General features: G+C 40.3%; 1 protein-coding gene across 1 annotated transcript in view; it reads left to right on the top strand.

Moving 5' to 3' along the window:
* LOC150077000 (uncharacterized) overlaps nucleotides 1-17,893 on the top strand; it is a 132,117-nt gene that overhangs the window by 96,229 nt on the left and 17,995 nt on the right. Inside the window, exon 10 of the mRNA XM_090385753.1 lies at nucleotides 8,219-8,551. Within this exon, the coding sequence (XP_090241879.1) occupies nucleotides 8,219-8,551 (333 nt within the window). The remainder of the gene's footprint in view (nucleotides 1-8,218; nucleotides 8,552-17,893) is intronic.

Below are 17,893 nucleotides of genomic sequence, written 5' to 3'. Positions count from 1 at the left end.
AGAATCCCATCAGCATTGAGCATGCTTAAACCATTCAAGGCTTTATACACCTCTATCAGATCACCTCGCTGGTGCCTAGTCTCCAGACACTGTAATTTGCAAAACTTAAGCCTTTCTTCGTAAGAGCACCCCTTTGTTCCATTCACTAATCTTGTTGCCCTTCTCTGTACTCGTTCCAGCAGCTCTACATCCTTCTTGAAATGAGGCCTCCAGACCTGTATACAGTACTCTAGGTGTGGCCTGACCATCGCCTTATACAATGGAATAATCACCTCCTTATCCCTGCTGGAAAAATTCCTGTATATCATTGACAATACTCCATGAGCTACTCTTGCAGCCCGTCTGCACTGCTCAGAGAACTTCATATCTGCCTGCACAACCACCCCTAAGTCCCTTTCATTCTCTACCACTGTCAGTGTAGTACCACAGAGTTGATACGTTGCTCTGGGGTTGCTGTTTCCCATGTGTAGTACTTTACATTTGTCAATGTTAAACTTCATTTGCCACCTCTCAGCCCATCTGCTCAACCTTTCCAGATCCTGTTGCAGCAGCATAGTGTCAGTAGTGTCCTTGACAACCCTGCCAACCTTTGTATCGTCTGCAAACTTGGACATTAAGCCCGATATACCATCATCAATATCATTTATAAATACAGAAAACAATAATGGACCCAACACTGAGCCCTGAGGGACTCCACTAATAACATCAGTCCACGATGAGCAGTGTCCATTGATTACCACTCTCTGTCTTCTCCCCCTCAACCACCCCTTTATCCATAGCAGCAATTTGCCTCCAATGTCACACTGCTCCAATTTGTGTAGCAGTCTTCCATGTGCAACAGTATCAAAAGCCTTTCTAAGATCCAAGTATATAATATCAAAGTTATTCCCTGCATCCAGTTCTTTTGTGACTGCATCATAGTATCCAATCAAGTTGGTCAGGCAAGACTTCCCCTTAACAAAACCATGCTGTGTCTGAGCTATAACTGAAGTCTTGTCTAAATGATCCTGCAGTGCTTCTTTAACCAGTGCCTCCATTAATTTTCCTGGAACAGAAGTTAAGCTCACAGGTCTATAATTACTTGTGTCAGCCTTTGATCCTCCTTTGTGAATTGGGGTCACATTTGCACATTTCCAGTCTATGGGTACCTCCCCTGAGTCCAAGGAAGCTCTCATAATTATGGCTAAGGGTTTGCTTACTTCCTTTGCTGCCTCCTTTAATATAACTGGATAGATCCCATCCACCCCGGGTGCCTTTCTTGTGTTTATCTTCAACAGTTTCTCCTCCACTTTACTCCCAATTATTTCAAGATTCTCTAGCTTACTGCTAGAGTTGAATACACCTCTGGCATTCCCCTTGCTGAATAACTCCTCATGTGTGAATGTCGATGCAAAATATTCATTTAGTTTGTTAGCTATCTGAGCAGGATCATCAACACTTGACCCATCAATATCAAGTGGACCAATCTGATTCATCCCCTTCCTTCTAGAGTTTACATAAGTAAAGAACTCTTTGCTGTTTTTCTTTGCATCCCTTGCCAAGGATTTCTCGTAATCTGCCTTCGCCTGCCTAACCTCCTTTGTAACTTGGTTGCATATCAACTTGTATCTATCATAGGCTTCTGTGTCATGTGTTAATTTGTATGTATCCCATGCATTTTTCTTCTCTGCCATATGCCTCATTAGTTCATCTGACATCCATTTTGGCCTAAACCTTGAACAATATTTCTTAGTTGGTATGTAAAGCCTAGTAGCTTCCAAGATAAGTTCTTTGAATGCTTCCCATTTTGAATTTGCTGTTGGTAACGGGCGCCTCCGTAGCCAGGTGGGAAGGAGCAGCAGTGCGTAGCACATGCTTCTTGATTAGACCGGGGTTCGAGCCCGTCACCACCAAATACGGAGTATGCGGAAAGGTCAAGGAATGACCACCGCATATCCCGGAGCAATATGGCCTTAGTTGCTAATGCTCCTAAAAACCAAATAACGAATAACGAACGAACGAGCTGTTGGTAACATCATCAGTTGGTCCCACTGTATAGAATTTAAATACTGTCTCAGTCCATCGTAGTCGCCTTTACGGAAGCAATAACCCTTCCCTTTACCCCTAATGGTAGTTACCTCTTTGAGTAAATCCCACTTCAGCACACTGTGATCACTGCCACCTAGTGGTTCATTTATCTGCAGATTCTTAATGCATGAAGAATCACTGCTGATAATCAAATCAAGAGTATTACTCCCTCTAGTTGCTTCCCGAACATGCTGATGTAGAAAACAATCATCCAATAAATCCACAAAAGCCCTGCTAGTGTGTGAGTAACCAGCCCCCAAATTCCAGTCAATATCTGGAAAATTAAAATCTCCCATTATAAGACACTCTGATTTACTGGCCCACTCTATTTCCCTGTACAGTTCCTTATTATACTCATCAGAGTCATTAGGCCTATAGCACACTCCTACTCTCAATTTTGATCTCCCAATGTTTATGTCACACCAAACTGACTCCACATTGCACTGTCCAGCGATGTCGACTGGCTTCTCTTCCTTGGTTTTTATGTGTTTCTTAACTAATAGCATAACCGTTCCCCCCTTCCTATCCTGTCTATCCTTTCTGTAGACGTTGTACTCCCCAAATTGCAGTTCTGCATCCCTTATATCTGTGTGACACCACGTCTCTGATATCCCAACAATATCTGCCTTCGATGTTTTGAGCAATACCTCAAATTCATCAAATTTATTTACTAAACTCCTAGCATTGGTGTACACGCAAGTATACCTGCACCTGTTTCTATTCTTAGCTACCCTAACACAACCCATGTGTTTACTTGTACCGCAATGGCTCCCAGCAGTCTCTGAAATACCATGCATCTTGTTTTTCAGGCTTCTACTCATTCTAATAGAAGCAGTGCAAGAATCTCTTTCACCTCTGCCAGTGGCTACTGTCAATCGATTGGTCTTTGTCTCCCCCCAAGCTAGCAGTTTTCCGACCCACCTAACACTGCCTCGATAGCATCAGCAAATATTCTTGCACCCTTTCTATTTAAGTGTATCCCATCCCTGTAGAAGCAATCTCTCCTGTTAACAAGTACAGTCCAGGCTGAAAAAAATTCTACCCCTTGAGCCTTGCACAATCTTTCCAGGGCCGAATTGATCGACAAGGCTCTCATCATATACTCCCTCCTATCGTGTCTGGGCAGAATTGCAGACACTTTCAAATTCAACCCTAATTCTCGGCTTTTGTTCAACAGTGACCTGTACTTGTTAAGTAATTCTGCCGGTCTCCTACTCTTAATATTATTAGTGCCATTATAATATAATCCAATTTGATAGTCACTTGATCCTTACTACTTCTGTTAATAATGCCACCATGAATATAGTAGAACAACTGCTTGAAGCTTCTGACAGTGGAATAACGAAATCAAAGACCACCAAACAACAAGGTATTGTTTGGTGCACAAGAGATTGCTTTCTTGCCAGAAGGAAGCAAAATAAAGCATGGAACATCTTTCATTGAAATGATACAATGGAGAATCTTATAATCTATAAACAACTCAAAACTGAATCTCGCTGGATTTAAAGGAAAGCAAACGAGGATGCATGGATTAGATTCACTTCTACCATCTTCAGAAACACTGATCCCAGAATAATCTAGAGAAAGATCCATACTGTTAGTGGAAGGTGTCAGCAAACTTTGTCCCCAATTTTATCTTGGAAAGGAAAATATATTTCTTCTCTGATCAATATTGCAGAGGCATTAGCTGAAACATTTGCTGCCACCTCATCCTCTGCTTCTTATGAATACTGATTTAGTTGCACAAAGAAGTCTGTGGAACAGTATAAAATTAACTTTGCTACAAATCAGTCATATTCCTATAACCTACCATTTACTGTTACTAAACTCAGTGAAGCTATCCAGAATTCTCAGTATAGTTCTGCTGAACCAGATGGCATTTATTACATAATGCTTTGCCACTCCATGTCTACACTTCTGCAATATTACAACAGAATCTCTGTCGTAATATGATATTACCTGATATAGTCAATGATAGTAGCCATAGCAAAAACAGGGAAAGATGCTTCCTGCCCCAGCAGTTATTGTCCTATATCTCTAACTAACTCATTAGGAAAAATCCTAGAAAAGATGGTTCACAATAGACTCGTATGGATTATTCAAGATCAAGCCATCAATTTAGTTTTCATCATAACAAGTCATAATACACCTATGGATGTCAGATGAACTATTGAGACATGCAGCAGAGAAGAAAAGTTCATGGGATGTGTATAAATTATCAAGTGATACATGCACCTATGGTAGATATAAATTAGTCTGTAATCAAGTCACAAAGGAAGTTAGGCAAGCTAAGCCAGATTATGAGAAGTCTCGGGCAAAGAATGCAAAGAAAAACAGCAAAGACTTTTGTGCATATAGTAACAGTAGAAGGAAGGGGTTGAATCACATTGGGCCACTTTGTCTATGGGTTAACTGTTGATGACCCTACTCAGATTGTGGACAAATTGAATAGGTATTTTGTATCTACATTCAAATGGGAAGAATTCTTTAGGGAAGGGGATGCCAGAAGTTTATCAGTCTCTAATGAGGAGCTAAATGACTTAGTGATAACTGAAAGGAAAGTAGAAGAGAAATTGTTGAAGATGGGAAAAGGTGCCTTGGATGGATGGAATCTATCCAATTATATTAAGAGAGGCAGCAAAGGAGGTAAGCAAACTCTTAGCCATAATTATGAGCATCCTTGAATTCAGTGGGGGTCCCCATGGACTGAGGATGTGTGAATGTATCCCCAGTTCATAAAGGAGTATCAAAAGATGATGTGAGTAACTACAGACCTGTTAGCTTAACATCTGTTCCAGGAAAAATAATGGAATCACTAGTTAAAGAACTAATGCAGAAGCAGAGGTTAAAAGAAGTAATCTGGACAGGCATGCAATTATACTGCAATCACAGAATGGATTTGTTAAGGGACAGTCTTGTCTAACCAATTTGATAGGTTACTATGATGCAGTGACCAAGGAACTGGATGCAAAAAATAATTTTGACATCATATACTTGAATTTCAGGAAGACTTTTGATACTGTTGCAAATTAAAGATTGCTGTACAAACTGGAGCAGTGTGGCATTAAGGAAAAGTTACTGCTGTGGATAAAAGGATGGTTAAATGGAAGAAGACAGAGAGTAGTTATAAATGGGCTCTTCGTGGACTAATGTTATTTGCAGATGATACAAAGGTTGACTGGGTAGTTAGTTACATTCGCCACTGTGAGCTACTGGCACAAGATCTAGAAAAATTGGGTCAATGGGCTGAGAAATGGCAGTTGAAGCTTAACGTTTACAAATGCAAGGTTCTGCACATGAGTAGCAGTAACCCCAGCATAACTTATCAACTGTAGGGTGCTACACTCAGGGTATTGGAGAATGAAAAGACCTGGTGAAATGTGCAGGCAGACATGCTGTTAGGACAGCTCATGGGATTTTGTTAGTGTTATACATAAACTTTACTATCAGGGATAAAGGGGTGATTAGAGGGCCATGGTTAGGCCGCATCGTATGTACTGTATACAGGTCTAGGGGCCTCGCTTTAGGAAGGATGTAGATCTGCTGGAATGGGTGCAGAGAAGGACAACCAGACTGGTGAACAGAACAAAAGGGTGTTCTTATCTAGAAAGTAATAGTAGCAGCAGTAGTGGTAATGGCAAATGATGCAAGAAGGCAAGCTTATATGGCATCAGCCAGAAAACCAAAAAAACAAACAGTTCACCCATTGTCTAGCTCTCCCTTGAATTTATTCAATTCATTCACTTCCACAACAACAGATGGAAGCCTGTTCCATCCACTGGCTAAAAGCAAACTTCCTCACATCTATCCTGCAGCCATCCTTCCTCAACTTGAATTTATACCCCCTCATGTGTGTAGTCTCAGCAAGTGGAAGAATACCATTAACATTCAGCTTACTCAATCCATTCAAGGCTATAAACACCTCAATCAGATCTCCTCGACACGTACCAAGGTTTTTGGTTATAATTGTCTGGCATGGTCCAAAGGAGATTCCCATTTCATTAAGGCGCCTCCGTAGCCAGGTGGGAAGGAGCAGCAGTGCGTAGCACACGCTTCTTGATTAGACCGGGGTTCGAGCCCGTCACCACCAAATACGGAGGATGCGGAAAGGTCAGGGAATGACCACCGCATATCCCGGAGCAATATGGCCTTAGTTGCTAATGCTCCTAAAAATCAAATAACCAACCAACCCAGTTCATCAGCAGTTTTTTTTTTTTTTTTTTTGTATTTAATTACTAATTAGAATGAACATTTTTATACACATTCCTGCTATTTCATCAATGCTTGAAGTTGAAGGTCAACCTGACTATTGATGACCTTTGATGGATTCTTTGTTTTCAATCTTTTCATCTACTTATAAATGGCAGCTTATTTAAATAACCAAAAGCAGTTTTTAACATTTGGAGAAATTGTACACCCTTTTTCTTGCTCTTTTTAAAAAACCTGATGCATGCATTGTTCTGCTTTACTGTTCTGCTTTACTGTTCTGCTATTACAATTGTGACAAAGTCCTAAGACACATCTGAAATTCAATATGAGCTACACGTCACTGGTTTGTTGAAACAAAACAAGAATGTAATAACCCCTCCCCTGTGCTTGCTCATCATCTCAGCCATCTACCTCCACTGCTTCTGCTTGTTTTTTAATAAATAAAGTCTTAAAAATTGTTTATCAGATCTTTTATAAGTTTATACAATACTTTTATAAGTTTATACAATACTTTTATAAGTTTATACAATACTTTTATAAGTTTATACAATACATAGTACTGTATACAGGTCTGGAGGCCTCATTTCAAGAAGGATGTAGAGCTGCTGGAACAAGTACAGAGAAGGGCAACAAGATTAGTGAATGGAACAAAGGGGTGCTCTTACGAAGAAAGGCTTAAGTTTTGCAAATTACAGTGTCTGGAGACTAGGCACCAGCGAGGTGATCTGATAGAGATGTATAAAGCATTGAATGGTTTGAGCATGCTCAATGCTGATGGGATTCTTCCTCTCGCTCAGAATAATCACCTGAAAGGGCATAAATTCAGATTGAGGAAAGACAGATGTAGGATAGATCTGCGGAAATTTGCCTTTAGCCAGCGAGTGGTTGGTTGGTGGAACAGACTTCCATCCCTTGTCGTGGAAGTTGATAGCCTAAATAAGTTTAAGCTCAGCTGGACAGGTATTTTGAACGAACAGAGGGGTGAAGTGGAAGTGGTTTTTTTTTTTGGCTGATGCTGCTTAAGCTTGCTTTCTTGCATCAAATGCCTCTGCTAATGCTAATAAATAAATTTATAAAATTTCTCTTGTTCTAATTTCAGTTATATAATATATATCTAAATATTTAATATGGTTATCCACAAAAGTTTATCCAACTTTTGCGTGGAAACCATTATTTTATAAACTGGAGAAAATTGAGATTACTTGGAAGATACTTAGTTGGATCGGGGGAGGCTGAAAGAGTGATCATAATAAATATTTTCCAGAATGAAATAGCATAACAAGTGGAGTGCCTCAGGAATCAGGGCTTGGGCCTGTTTCTTATCTTCCTTTACAAAGAATTACAAAGAACACAGAGAAAATAAAAACTTTCATAGCAGGAACAACTCAAAGTGTAATTAAAATCCATCAGATTAAGACACAAAGAATTGGAAGAGATGGAACGACTGTCATCTGTTTGGATAGAAAATCAAACAAAAAACAAGTTTGCTTACAATAGAAGCATTAGCAATATTTTTTTATGTAACAGTCGTAATAAAATACTTACGTATTTTATTACGATTATTTATTGTGTTTGGTAGTGTTTAGGTTACAAATGTGTGTTCAATCTTGAGTGGTCAGCACCTAACCCTATTTTTCCCATAGGGCCTGTTGTTTATATTGCACGATTTTGCATTGCACGAGGGTTTCTAGGAACACAACTATCGCGCTATACGAGGACAGACTGTACTATGTTATTTTGTAATATTATTTTCTTGAAAGTATACAGTAAAAATGATTATTACTATTTTTTTTTTTTTTTTGTTTTTATTGTTAAACTGTTTTATGAAGCTTACTTGTAACGGTATATATACATCTGATTTTATCATTATTAAAATTATGTCATCGATTTTCTTTTATAATTTTATGTAATTGTATGATATAGTTTGATTTCTTTTTAACAGTTACAAACAGAATCCAAAGTGGGACACAGAAGAATAGAAAGTGACCCTGGAAAAAACATTCCCAATTGGAAGAAAATTGATGGCTCAAAGCAAGGAACAGTTTCAGATTCTGAACGACGGCCATTATTATTATCAAGATCAGTGGATGAAACAGAATCAAGTCTTAATCGATCTGCTTCATTTAATGCCACTGACAATTTAGATTCCCCTAAAGTAAATGGTTTGCCAACTAGTGCCTCTCAAAAAGAGTTTCTCAGCAGAAGTGAGCAACAAAAAATAGAGGATGAACACAAAGAAAGAAGTTTTAAAGGGCAGGCTACAACAGGAGCTCAGGTTAGTAAAGTGCATATTCACATTTATAAATTTAAATGTTATTTACCATTTAGCAGCTTAATCAGAAAATGAGAATCCTGTTCGGCATGGAGCGGTCTGCAGCCAGAATGTGTTTAGTTCTTTTGATAGCAATAAATGAATAAAGAATGTCAAACTTATTGAAGACATGACTTGCATACATATGGAATCCTTGTTAGCACAGCACATGTTGACAGTCTTGTTAATGAACTCACTATATAAATGCTTATCTTGACAGGAATTATTCCACAAGAACAGATGAGTGGATGATTTAAATTTGGACAATTTTTCAAAATTCATATTAATGAGATGCTCTGCACAAAATGTACATGACTTTTAATTACTTACTCTCAGTCTGAGACATTGCTTACCAAGTAGAGCTAGCATTATTAAATATGCAAAATGTAGCATCCTAGATCGAATAAGGTAAAATCCAACTAACATGAAATAATTGTACCCACTGTAACTTAAAATGTCGGTAACGTGACATTTTTCAGTTAATAAAATTTCATTCCATTACCAAGCTCTTTTGGAATTCTGTGATGCTATTGAATGGTGATGCTAGTAAACTAATAGATTAACAATAGCCACAGGCAGAAGTAAAAGTTATTCTTGCACTGCTTCTATTGGAAGATGCAACAGCCCAGAAAGCAAACTACTGGGGAATTTCAAGGCCTTCTATTAGATTGATTTGGTTTCGGTTTTTATGGCACAAGGGCGACTAAGGCCCTGGTATTAGTCATCATAGAACAAGGAAATACGTTGGCTGTGTAAGGATAATTAACAGTAAGAACAAATGCATGTTCTTAGCATTGGTGTACTTGTACATACGCCAATGCTAGGAACTTAGTAAATAAATTTGAAGTGCAAGTTAAGTCATGAAATGCAGAGATTGTGGAGATATCAGAGACATGGTGATACTCAGATATAACAGATGCAGAATTTGAATATAGGGAATACAATGTATATGAAAAGGACAGACAGGATGGGATTTGAGGGGTTATGCTCTTAATTAAGAAGCACATAAAATCTGAGGCAGTGCATCAAATTGACATGGGTGGCCAATGCAGTGATGAATCAGTCGGAGTGTGTTTTAGGCTGAATGACTGTAACAAGTACAATGAACAACTGTACAGAGAAATAGTGTGGGCCAATAAATAGAATGTCTTATAATGGGAAATTTTAACTTTCCCCATATTAACTGTAACTCGAAGGTTGGTCATTCACAGAATAGAAAGACTTGTGGATTTATTGGATGATTGTTTTCTATAGCAGCATGTTAGAGAGACAACAAGAGAGAGCAATACTCGTGATCTGATTTTCATCAGTGATTCTTCGTGTATTAAAAATTTGCAGATGAAAGAACCACTGCATGGCATGATCACAATGTACTGTTTTGGGATTTACTTATCCTTTGCCAAAGGATGCAAAGACTTGCAAGATCATCTAGACAAGACTGCAGAACAAACCCATTCAGTCACAGAATGGGTTTGCTAATAGGAAATCTTGTCTGATAAATATGAATAGTTACTACAATGTAGTCACAAAGGAACTGGATGCAAAAAAATAATTTTTATATTGTATACTTGGATTTCAGGAAAGCATTTGATACAGTTGCACATAAGACTGCTCTACAAATTGGAGCAGTGTGGCATTAAGAGCAAGTTGCTGCTATGGATAAGGAGATTGCTGAGTGGGAGAAGGCAGAAAGTGGTAATCAGTGGACACTGCTCTTCGTAGACTGTTATTAGTTGAGTCCCCCGAGGTTCGGTGCTTGTCCCATTGTTTTTTTCTATATTTATCATTAATATTGATGAAGGCATATCAGGCTTAATGTGCAGATGATACAAAGGTTGGCAAGGTGGTTAATGACAGTAATGATGATATGCTACTACAAGAAGGTCTAGAAAAGTTAGGCAAACGGACTGAGTAATGGCAACTGAAGTTTAACTTTGACAAATGCAAGCTTCTGCACATGAGAAGCAGTAACCCCAGAGTATTAGCATTAGCATTAATAGAGGCATACAATGCAAGAAAGCAGGCTTATTCAGCATCAGCCAAAAAAAAAAAAAAACGCTCCGATTTCACACCTCCATTCATTCCAAATACCTGTCCAGCTCAGCCTTAAATTTATTTAGGCTATCAACTTCCACAACAAAAGTTGGCAGTCTGTTCCACCAATCAACTACCCGCTGGCTAAAGGCAAACTTCCGCACATTTATCAGTGCCTCCGTAGCCAGGTGGGCAGGAGCAGCATTGCATAGCACACGCTTCTTGATTAAACCAGGGTTCGAGCCCATGACCACCAAATACAGAGGATGCGGGAAGGTCAGGGAATGACCACTGCATATCCCCGGAGCAATATGGCCTTGGTTGCTAATGCTCCTAAAAACCAAATAACAAACAAACAACAACAACAAAACCGCACATCTGTCCTATAACTGTCCTTCCTCAATTTGAATTTATGCCCTCTCAGATGATTATTCTGAGGAAAAATCCCATTAGCATTGAGCATGCTCAAACCATTCAAGGCTTTATACACCTCAACCACATTACCTTGCAGGTGCCTAATCTCCAAACACTGTAATCTGCAAAACTTAAGCCTTTCTTCTTAAGTGCAACCCTTTGTTCCATTCACTAATCTTGTTTCCCTTCTCTATACGTGTTCAAACAGCTCTGCATCCTTCTTAAAATGAGGCCTCCAGACCTGTATACAGTACTCAAGGTGTGGCCTGACCATCGCCTTATACAAGGGATAATCACCTCCTTATCCCTGCTAGAAAAATTCAATCAAATCACCTTGCAAGTGCCTAGTCTCCAGATGCTGCAATCTGCAGAACTTGTCTTTCTTGGTAAGAGAACCCCTTTGTTCCCCTCACCAATCTCGTTGCTCTGATCTGTACTCATTCCAACAGCTCTACATCCATCCTAAAATCAGGCCTCCAGACCTGTATGCAGTATTCAAGGTGTGGCCTGACCATTGCCTTATACATGTACAAGAGGATAATCACCTCCTTATCCCTGCTAGCAAAGTTCCTGTATATCATTGACAAGACACCATGAGCTACTCTTGCAGACCGTCTGCACTGCTCAGAAAACTTCATATCTGCCTGCACAATTACCCCCAGGTCCTTTTCGTCCCCTCGACATGGGCACCTGTACTGTGATGCTGCTGGGCTGCCAGATTAGCATCACTGGGATCCAACACCCATACCTTGGTTCCAGAGTTACATTACATCTTTGGAATCCGGTGTGTGCAGCCGTGCGCTACAACCCATGGAAACTTGAAAAGGGGGATCCTGATGGTTGAGGGGCCCAGCTTTGATACACCACTTTGGCCCCTGCTTCGACAAGACGGATGGTCCCAGACCGGCCCGACTGGGATCAATCAGTGGGTGGTTCTTGCTACTTGGGTCAACTGCATTCCAATAAGTCTCCCTCCCTTTGGTCCTGGGACGGGATCAAGGCTTATTGGATATGTGGGTATGGTGCTCCTAATCGAACTTGGCGTCCCATTCGTGTATGCAGTATCTGCTAGTTCACAAGTGGATGTCCCCTCGTAGGGACCCGTGGTGGGTGAGGTACTTAGGGCATCTGAAATTTTTATCTTACTCATATGAGTAATTTAAATTCTATTTCTTCTGGAGCCCCAACAAGGCCCCTACCTAACTGATCGGAAGATACCGATAACTGCAGCTCAAAAAGGCCCAGAACTGAGGAGAGACCACCATCTGTGACACCACTTTTCCTCATTCTCCATTCCACCGGAGAGCAGGCACTCGGGAAAATTAGCATTAGCATTAGCATTAGTAGAGGCATTTGATGCAAGAAAGCAAGCTTATGCAGCATCAGCCAAAAAAAAAAAAAAAAAAAAAAAACCACTTCCACTTCACCCCTCTGTTCGTTCAAAATACCTGTCCAGCTGAGCCTTAAACTTATTTGGGCTATCAACTTCCACGACAAGGGATGGAAGTCTGTTCCACCAACCAACCACCCGCTGGCTAAAGGCAAATTTCCGCACGTCTATCCTACATCTGTCTTTCCTCAATTTGAATTTATGTCCTCTCAGGTGATTATTCTGAGCTAGAGGAAGAATCCCATCAGCATTGAGCATGCTCAAACCATTCAAGGCTTTATACACCTCTATCAGATCACCTCGCTAGTGCCTAGTCTCCAGACACTGTAATTTGCAAAACTTAAGCCTTTCTTCATAAGAGCACCCCTTTGTTCCATTCACTAATCTTGTTGCCCTTCTCTGTACTCGTTCCAGCAGCTCTACATCCTTCTTGAAATGAGGCCTCCAGACCTGTATACAGTACTCTAGGTGTGGCCTGACCATTGCCTTATACAAGGGAATAATCACTTCCTTATCCCTGCTGGAAAAATTCCTGTATATCATTGACAATACTCCATGAGCTACTCTTGCAGCCCGTCTGCATTGCTGAGAGAACTTCATATCTGCCTGCACAACCACCCCCAAGTCCTTTTCATTCTCTACCACTGTCAGTGTAGTACCACAGAGTTGATACGTTGCTCTGGGGATGCTGTTTCCCATGTGTAGTACTTTTACATTTGTCAATGTTAAACTTCATTTGCCACCTCTCAGCCCATCTGCTCAACCTTTCCAGATCCTGTTGCAGCAGCATAATGTCAGTAGTGTCCTTGACAACCCTGCCTACCTTTGTATCGTCTGCAAACTTGGACATTAAACTTGATATACCATCATCAATATCATTTATAAATACAGAAAACAATAATATACCCAACACTGAGCCCTGAGGGACTCCACTAATAACATTAGACCACGATGAGCAGTGTCCATTGATTACCACTCTCTGTCTTCTCCCCCTCTACCATCCCTTTATCCATAGCAGCAATTTGCCTCCAATGTCACACTGCTCCAATATGTGTAGCAGTCTTCCATGTGCAACAGTAAAAAGCCTTTCTAAGATCCAAGTATATAATATCAAAGCTATTCCCTGCATCCAGTTCTTTTGTGACTGCATCATAGTATCCAATCAAATTGGTCAGGCAAGACTTCCCCTTATCAAAACCATGCTGTGTCCCAGCTATAACTGAAGTCTTGTCTATATGATCCTGCAGTGCTTCTTTAACAAGTGCCTCCATTAATTTTCCTAGAACAGAAGTTAAGCTCACAGGTCTATAATTACTTGTGTCAGCCTTTGATCCTCCTTTGTGAATTGGGGTCACATTTGCACATTTCCAGTCTATGGGTACCTTTCCTGAGTCCAAGGAAGTTCTCGTAATTATGGCTAAGGGTTTGCTTACTTCCTTTGCTGCCGCCTTTAATATAACTGGATAGATCCCATCCACCCCGGGTGCCTTTCTTGTGTTTATCTTCAACAACCTCTCTTCCACCTTACTCTCAGATATTTCAAGATTCTGTAGCTTACTGCTAGAGTTGAATACACCTCTGGCATTCCCCTCGCTGAATAACTCCTCATGTGTGAATGTCGAAGCAAAATATTCATTTAGTTTGTTAGCTACCTGAGCAGGATCATCAACAGTTGACCCATCAATATCAAGTGGACCAATCTGATTCATCCCCTTCCTTCTAGAGTTTACATAAGTAAAGAACTCTTTGCTGTTTTTCTTTGCATCCCTTGCCAAGGATTTCTCGTAATCTGCCTTCGCCTGCCTAACCTCCTTTGTAACTTGGTTGCATATCAACTTGTATCTATCATAGGCTTCTGTGTCATGTGTTAATTTGTAAGTATCCCATGCATTTTTCTTCTCTGCCATATGCCTCATTAGTTCATCTGACATCCATTTTGGCCTAAACCTTGAACAATATTTCTTGGTTGGTATGTAAAGCCTAGTAGCTTCCAAGCTTCCAACTGATGATGTTGGTAACATCATCAGTTGGTCCCACTGTATAGAATTTAAATACTGTCTCAGTCCATCGTAGTCGCCTTTACGGAAGCAATAACCCTTCTCTTTACCCGTAATGGTAGTTACCTCTTTGAGTAAATCCCACTTCAGCACACTGTGATCACTGCCACCTAGTGGTTCATTTATCTGCAGATTCTTAATGCATGAAGAATCACTGCTGATAATCAAATCAACAGTATTACTCCCGCTAGTTGCCTCCTGAACATGCTGATGTAGAAAATAATCATCCAATAAATCCACAAAAGCCCTGCTAGTGTGTGAGTGACCAGCCCCCAAATTCCAGTCAATATCTGGGAAATTAAAATCTCCCATTATAAGACTCTCTGATTTACTGGCCCACTCTATTTCCCTGTACAGTTTCTTATTATACTCATCAGAGTCATTAGGCCTATAGCACACTCCTACTCTCAATTTTGATCTCCCAATGCTTATGTCACGCCAAACTGACTCAACACTGCACTGTCCAGCGATGTCGACTGGCTTCACTTCCTTGGTTTTTATGTGTTTCTTAACTAATAGCATAACCGTTCCCCCCTTCCTATCCTGTCTATCCTTTCTGTAGACGTTGTACTCCCCAAATTGCAGTTCTGCATCCCTTATATCTGTGTGACACCACGTCTCTGATATCCCAACAATATCTGCCTTTGATGTTTTGAGCAATACCTCAAATTCATCAAATTTATTTACTAAACTCCTAGCATTGGTGTACACGCAAGTATACATGCACCTGTTTCTATTCTTAGCTACCCTAACACAACCCATGTGTTTACTTGTACCGCAATGGCTCCCAGCAGTCTCTGAAATATCATGCATCTTGTTTTTCAGGCTTCTGCTCATTCTAATAGAAGCAGTGCAAGAATCTCTTTCACCTCTGCCAGTGGCTACTGTCAATCTATTGGTCTTTGTCTCCCCTTTCCATTGAAATCCCAGGAAATTAGGTGGCAGGGCCTGCCAGAGTTCAAATTATGTGCTGGTGTACCTGGTCTGCCTCCACGAGGTGAAGTGTGTGCAACGTTGGGTCCCATTAAGGACTCAGCGGCTAAATGACCAGATGAACAATGGTACACAACACTACACCATGCAATATCCATACACTCTTAAATCTCTGGCATTTACAATGTACTGTATCACATGACAATGTAAACTCGTGATGATGGGACATGTGTTTTTGTAAGGGGCGGCTCCTAGAATGTTAGTTCAAATCCGCCTCGTATCTCTGTGAAGATCAGTATCACTACAAATGGGCCAGATATGTGTGTGACGTCGGTTTGTGTGTATTATGTGTGTGTTCTGTTGTTCTGTTCTGGCCACTTGGCTACCCAGAAGCATCAGTCACCTGGACAGATGATTCTGGGTACACGTCCACACCACGGGAAGGTGGGCCAGTCTCAGCTAAACACGTACTGTCTCAATACAAGACTCTGATCCACCTGATGTTGCCAAAAGGTGGGCCAGATTCCTCTACGGGCCCACTCCAGAGGAGAGAGAGAGAGAGAAAAAAAATATATATATATTTAGATTTTCCCGTGGTGCAAAAGAAAAAAAAAATAAATAAAAATAAAAATAAAAATAAAAAAAAGTGATGATGGGAGAAACCCTAGTACCGTTTGACCCTCAACGCGTTGAACACTGAACTGAACTCTGTAGCTGCTGTGTGTGTGTGGGTTAGACCGTCACCACCGTAATAATATATTACGGTGGCATAATGTATTATTACTGTGGTGCCGGTTACACAGTGGTATTGTCACCATCCTCCCCACACTGGGTGGAGAGGCCCGGGTTCGAATCCATCGATAACGCAAAGAACTTTAATGGGCTTTTTTCACTCTGTTGCTGAGTTATTTGGTCTCGGGCGTAGATAGCAAGGTTTTCCCCCCAGAATCTGGGGTTTTTCGTCCAGCAAAACAGACAAATTGACCATAGAACACATGCAATTAACACACATAAGACACAGCACATCAGATAAATTTAATTATTGGGGTGGCCTAAAAATAATAGTTTGGTTTTTTTTTTTGTGTGTAGCTGCTGTGACAAGGAAACAGACAAAACATAGACTAGTTAAGCGGTGAACACCTCAGCTTATTCTATTGAAAAGAATAGATTAATAAGGCTAGGAAACAATTTGAGAAGAGCAAATGTAGGGAATGTGCCTTGGAAGTTATTCGATTAAAGAAAGACTATCAAAGTCTTTATAACAAGTATGTCCGCCTATCGCTAAACAGAAATTGACTGCTGAAAACTGTTGGTGAAAACAGCAGGAAATAATGACCCTTGAGGATTATCGAATTTCTCCATGTATAAGACGCACCTTAATTTTGGGGACCAAAATTTGAAAAAAAAATGTATTACATCAAGTTATTGAACTCAAGTTTTATTCATACAACTCCTCATCACTGTCAAAACTCCCATCCATTAGCTTGTCCTCATCTGTGTCTGATTACAAATCAGTCTTCATATATTGCCTCCTCCTCAGTTCCATCTATGGCATTTGAAATGCCACACTTCTTAAATGACTTGACAACGATCTCAATCTTGATATCCCAGGATCTTTTCACCCAGGTACAAACTTCTCCTATAGTTGGTTTTCACAAAGCTCCTCTGTCATTAGTTCATGCCCATGAGCATCAATAAGGTCCTCCACATCCTCTTCGTCAACCTCCAGACCCACTGATTTACGAAGAGTGACAATATCATTTGTTAAAGCACCATCATCTTCCAATCTGTCAAAGATATGGATGATTAAAGGTCAGATATTTTTCCAGGCTGAACTTAAGCACCTGGTGGAAACATCATTCCAAGCACTTACAATCAGCCTCACACAGTCCAGTACGTTGAATTTCAACCTCCAAAATGCTTTGAGGGTGACAGAATTTTCACTAGAGGTTGCTGCAAAGCAACTTGGAACATTTTCTTGGTATATATATTTTTGAAGTTTGCAATCATGTCCATTGGTTGAAGAAGAGGAGCGGTTTTGGGTGGCAAAAATTTTACTTAAACAAAGTTAAATTGTGCCTCAAGAGATTGAACAAGGTTGGGATCACAACCTGGTGCATTATCCAGCAGGAGCAGTGCCTTCATAGGAAGCTTATTTTTCTAAAGATAACTCTTCACTGAAGGAGAGAAAACTTAAAGCATCCATTCATTGAAGATATATCTTGTAACCCAGGCCTTCCTGTCACTGTGCTAAAACACTCCCAGCATGCATTTATTGACTTTTTGTTGTTTAAATACTCTGGGAGTGTTAAGAGTGATACACTAGCAAAGGGTTCAGCTTATAATTTCCATAGGCATAAGCCTATCTTTCATAGGAAAGATAGGCTTATGGAAATTAAGCCTATGGAAATTATATAGGCTTACTAGCCTCATCCTTAGTGATGTACGTTCTCCTGGGCATTTTCTTCCAGAAGAGGC

This window comes from Mastigoproctus giganteus, chromosome 12 (assembly GCF_048544385.1).
Source record: "Mastigoproctus giganteus isolate SK-2022 chromosome 12, ASM4854438v1, whole genome shotgun sequence".
NCBI classification, from domain to species: Eukaryota; Metazoa; Arthropoda; class Arachnida; order Uropygi; family Thelyphonidae; genus Mastigoproctus; species Mastigoproctus giganteus.
The sequence above is the reverse complement of the archived record's forward strand: the minus strand, read 5'-3'. Positions and strand labels throughout refer to the sequence as shown.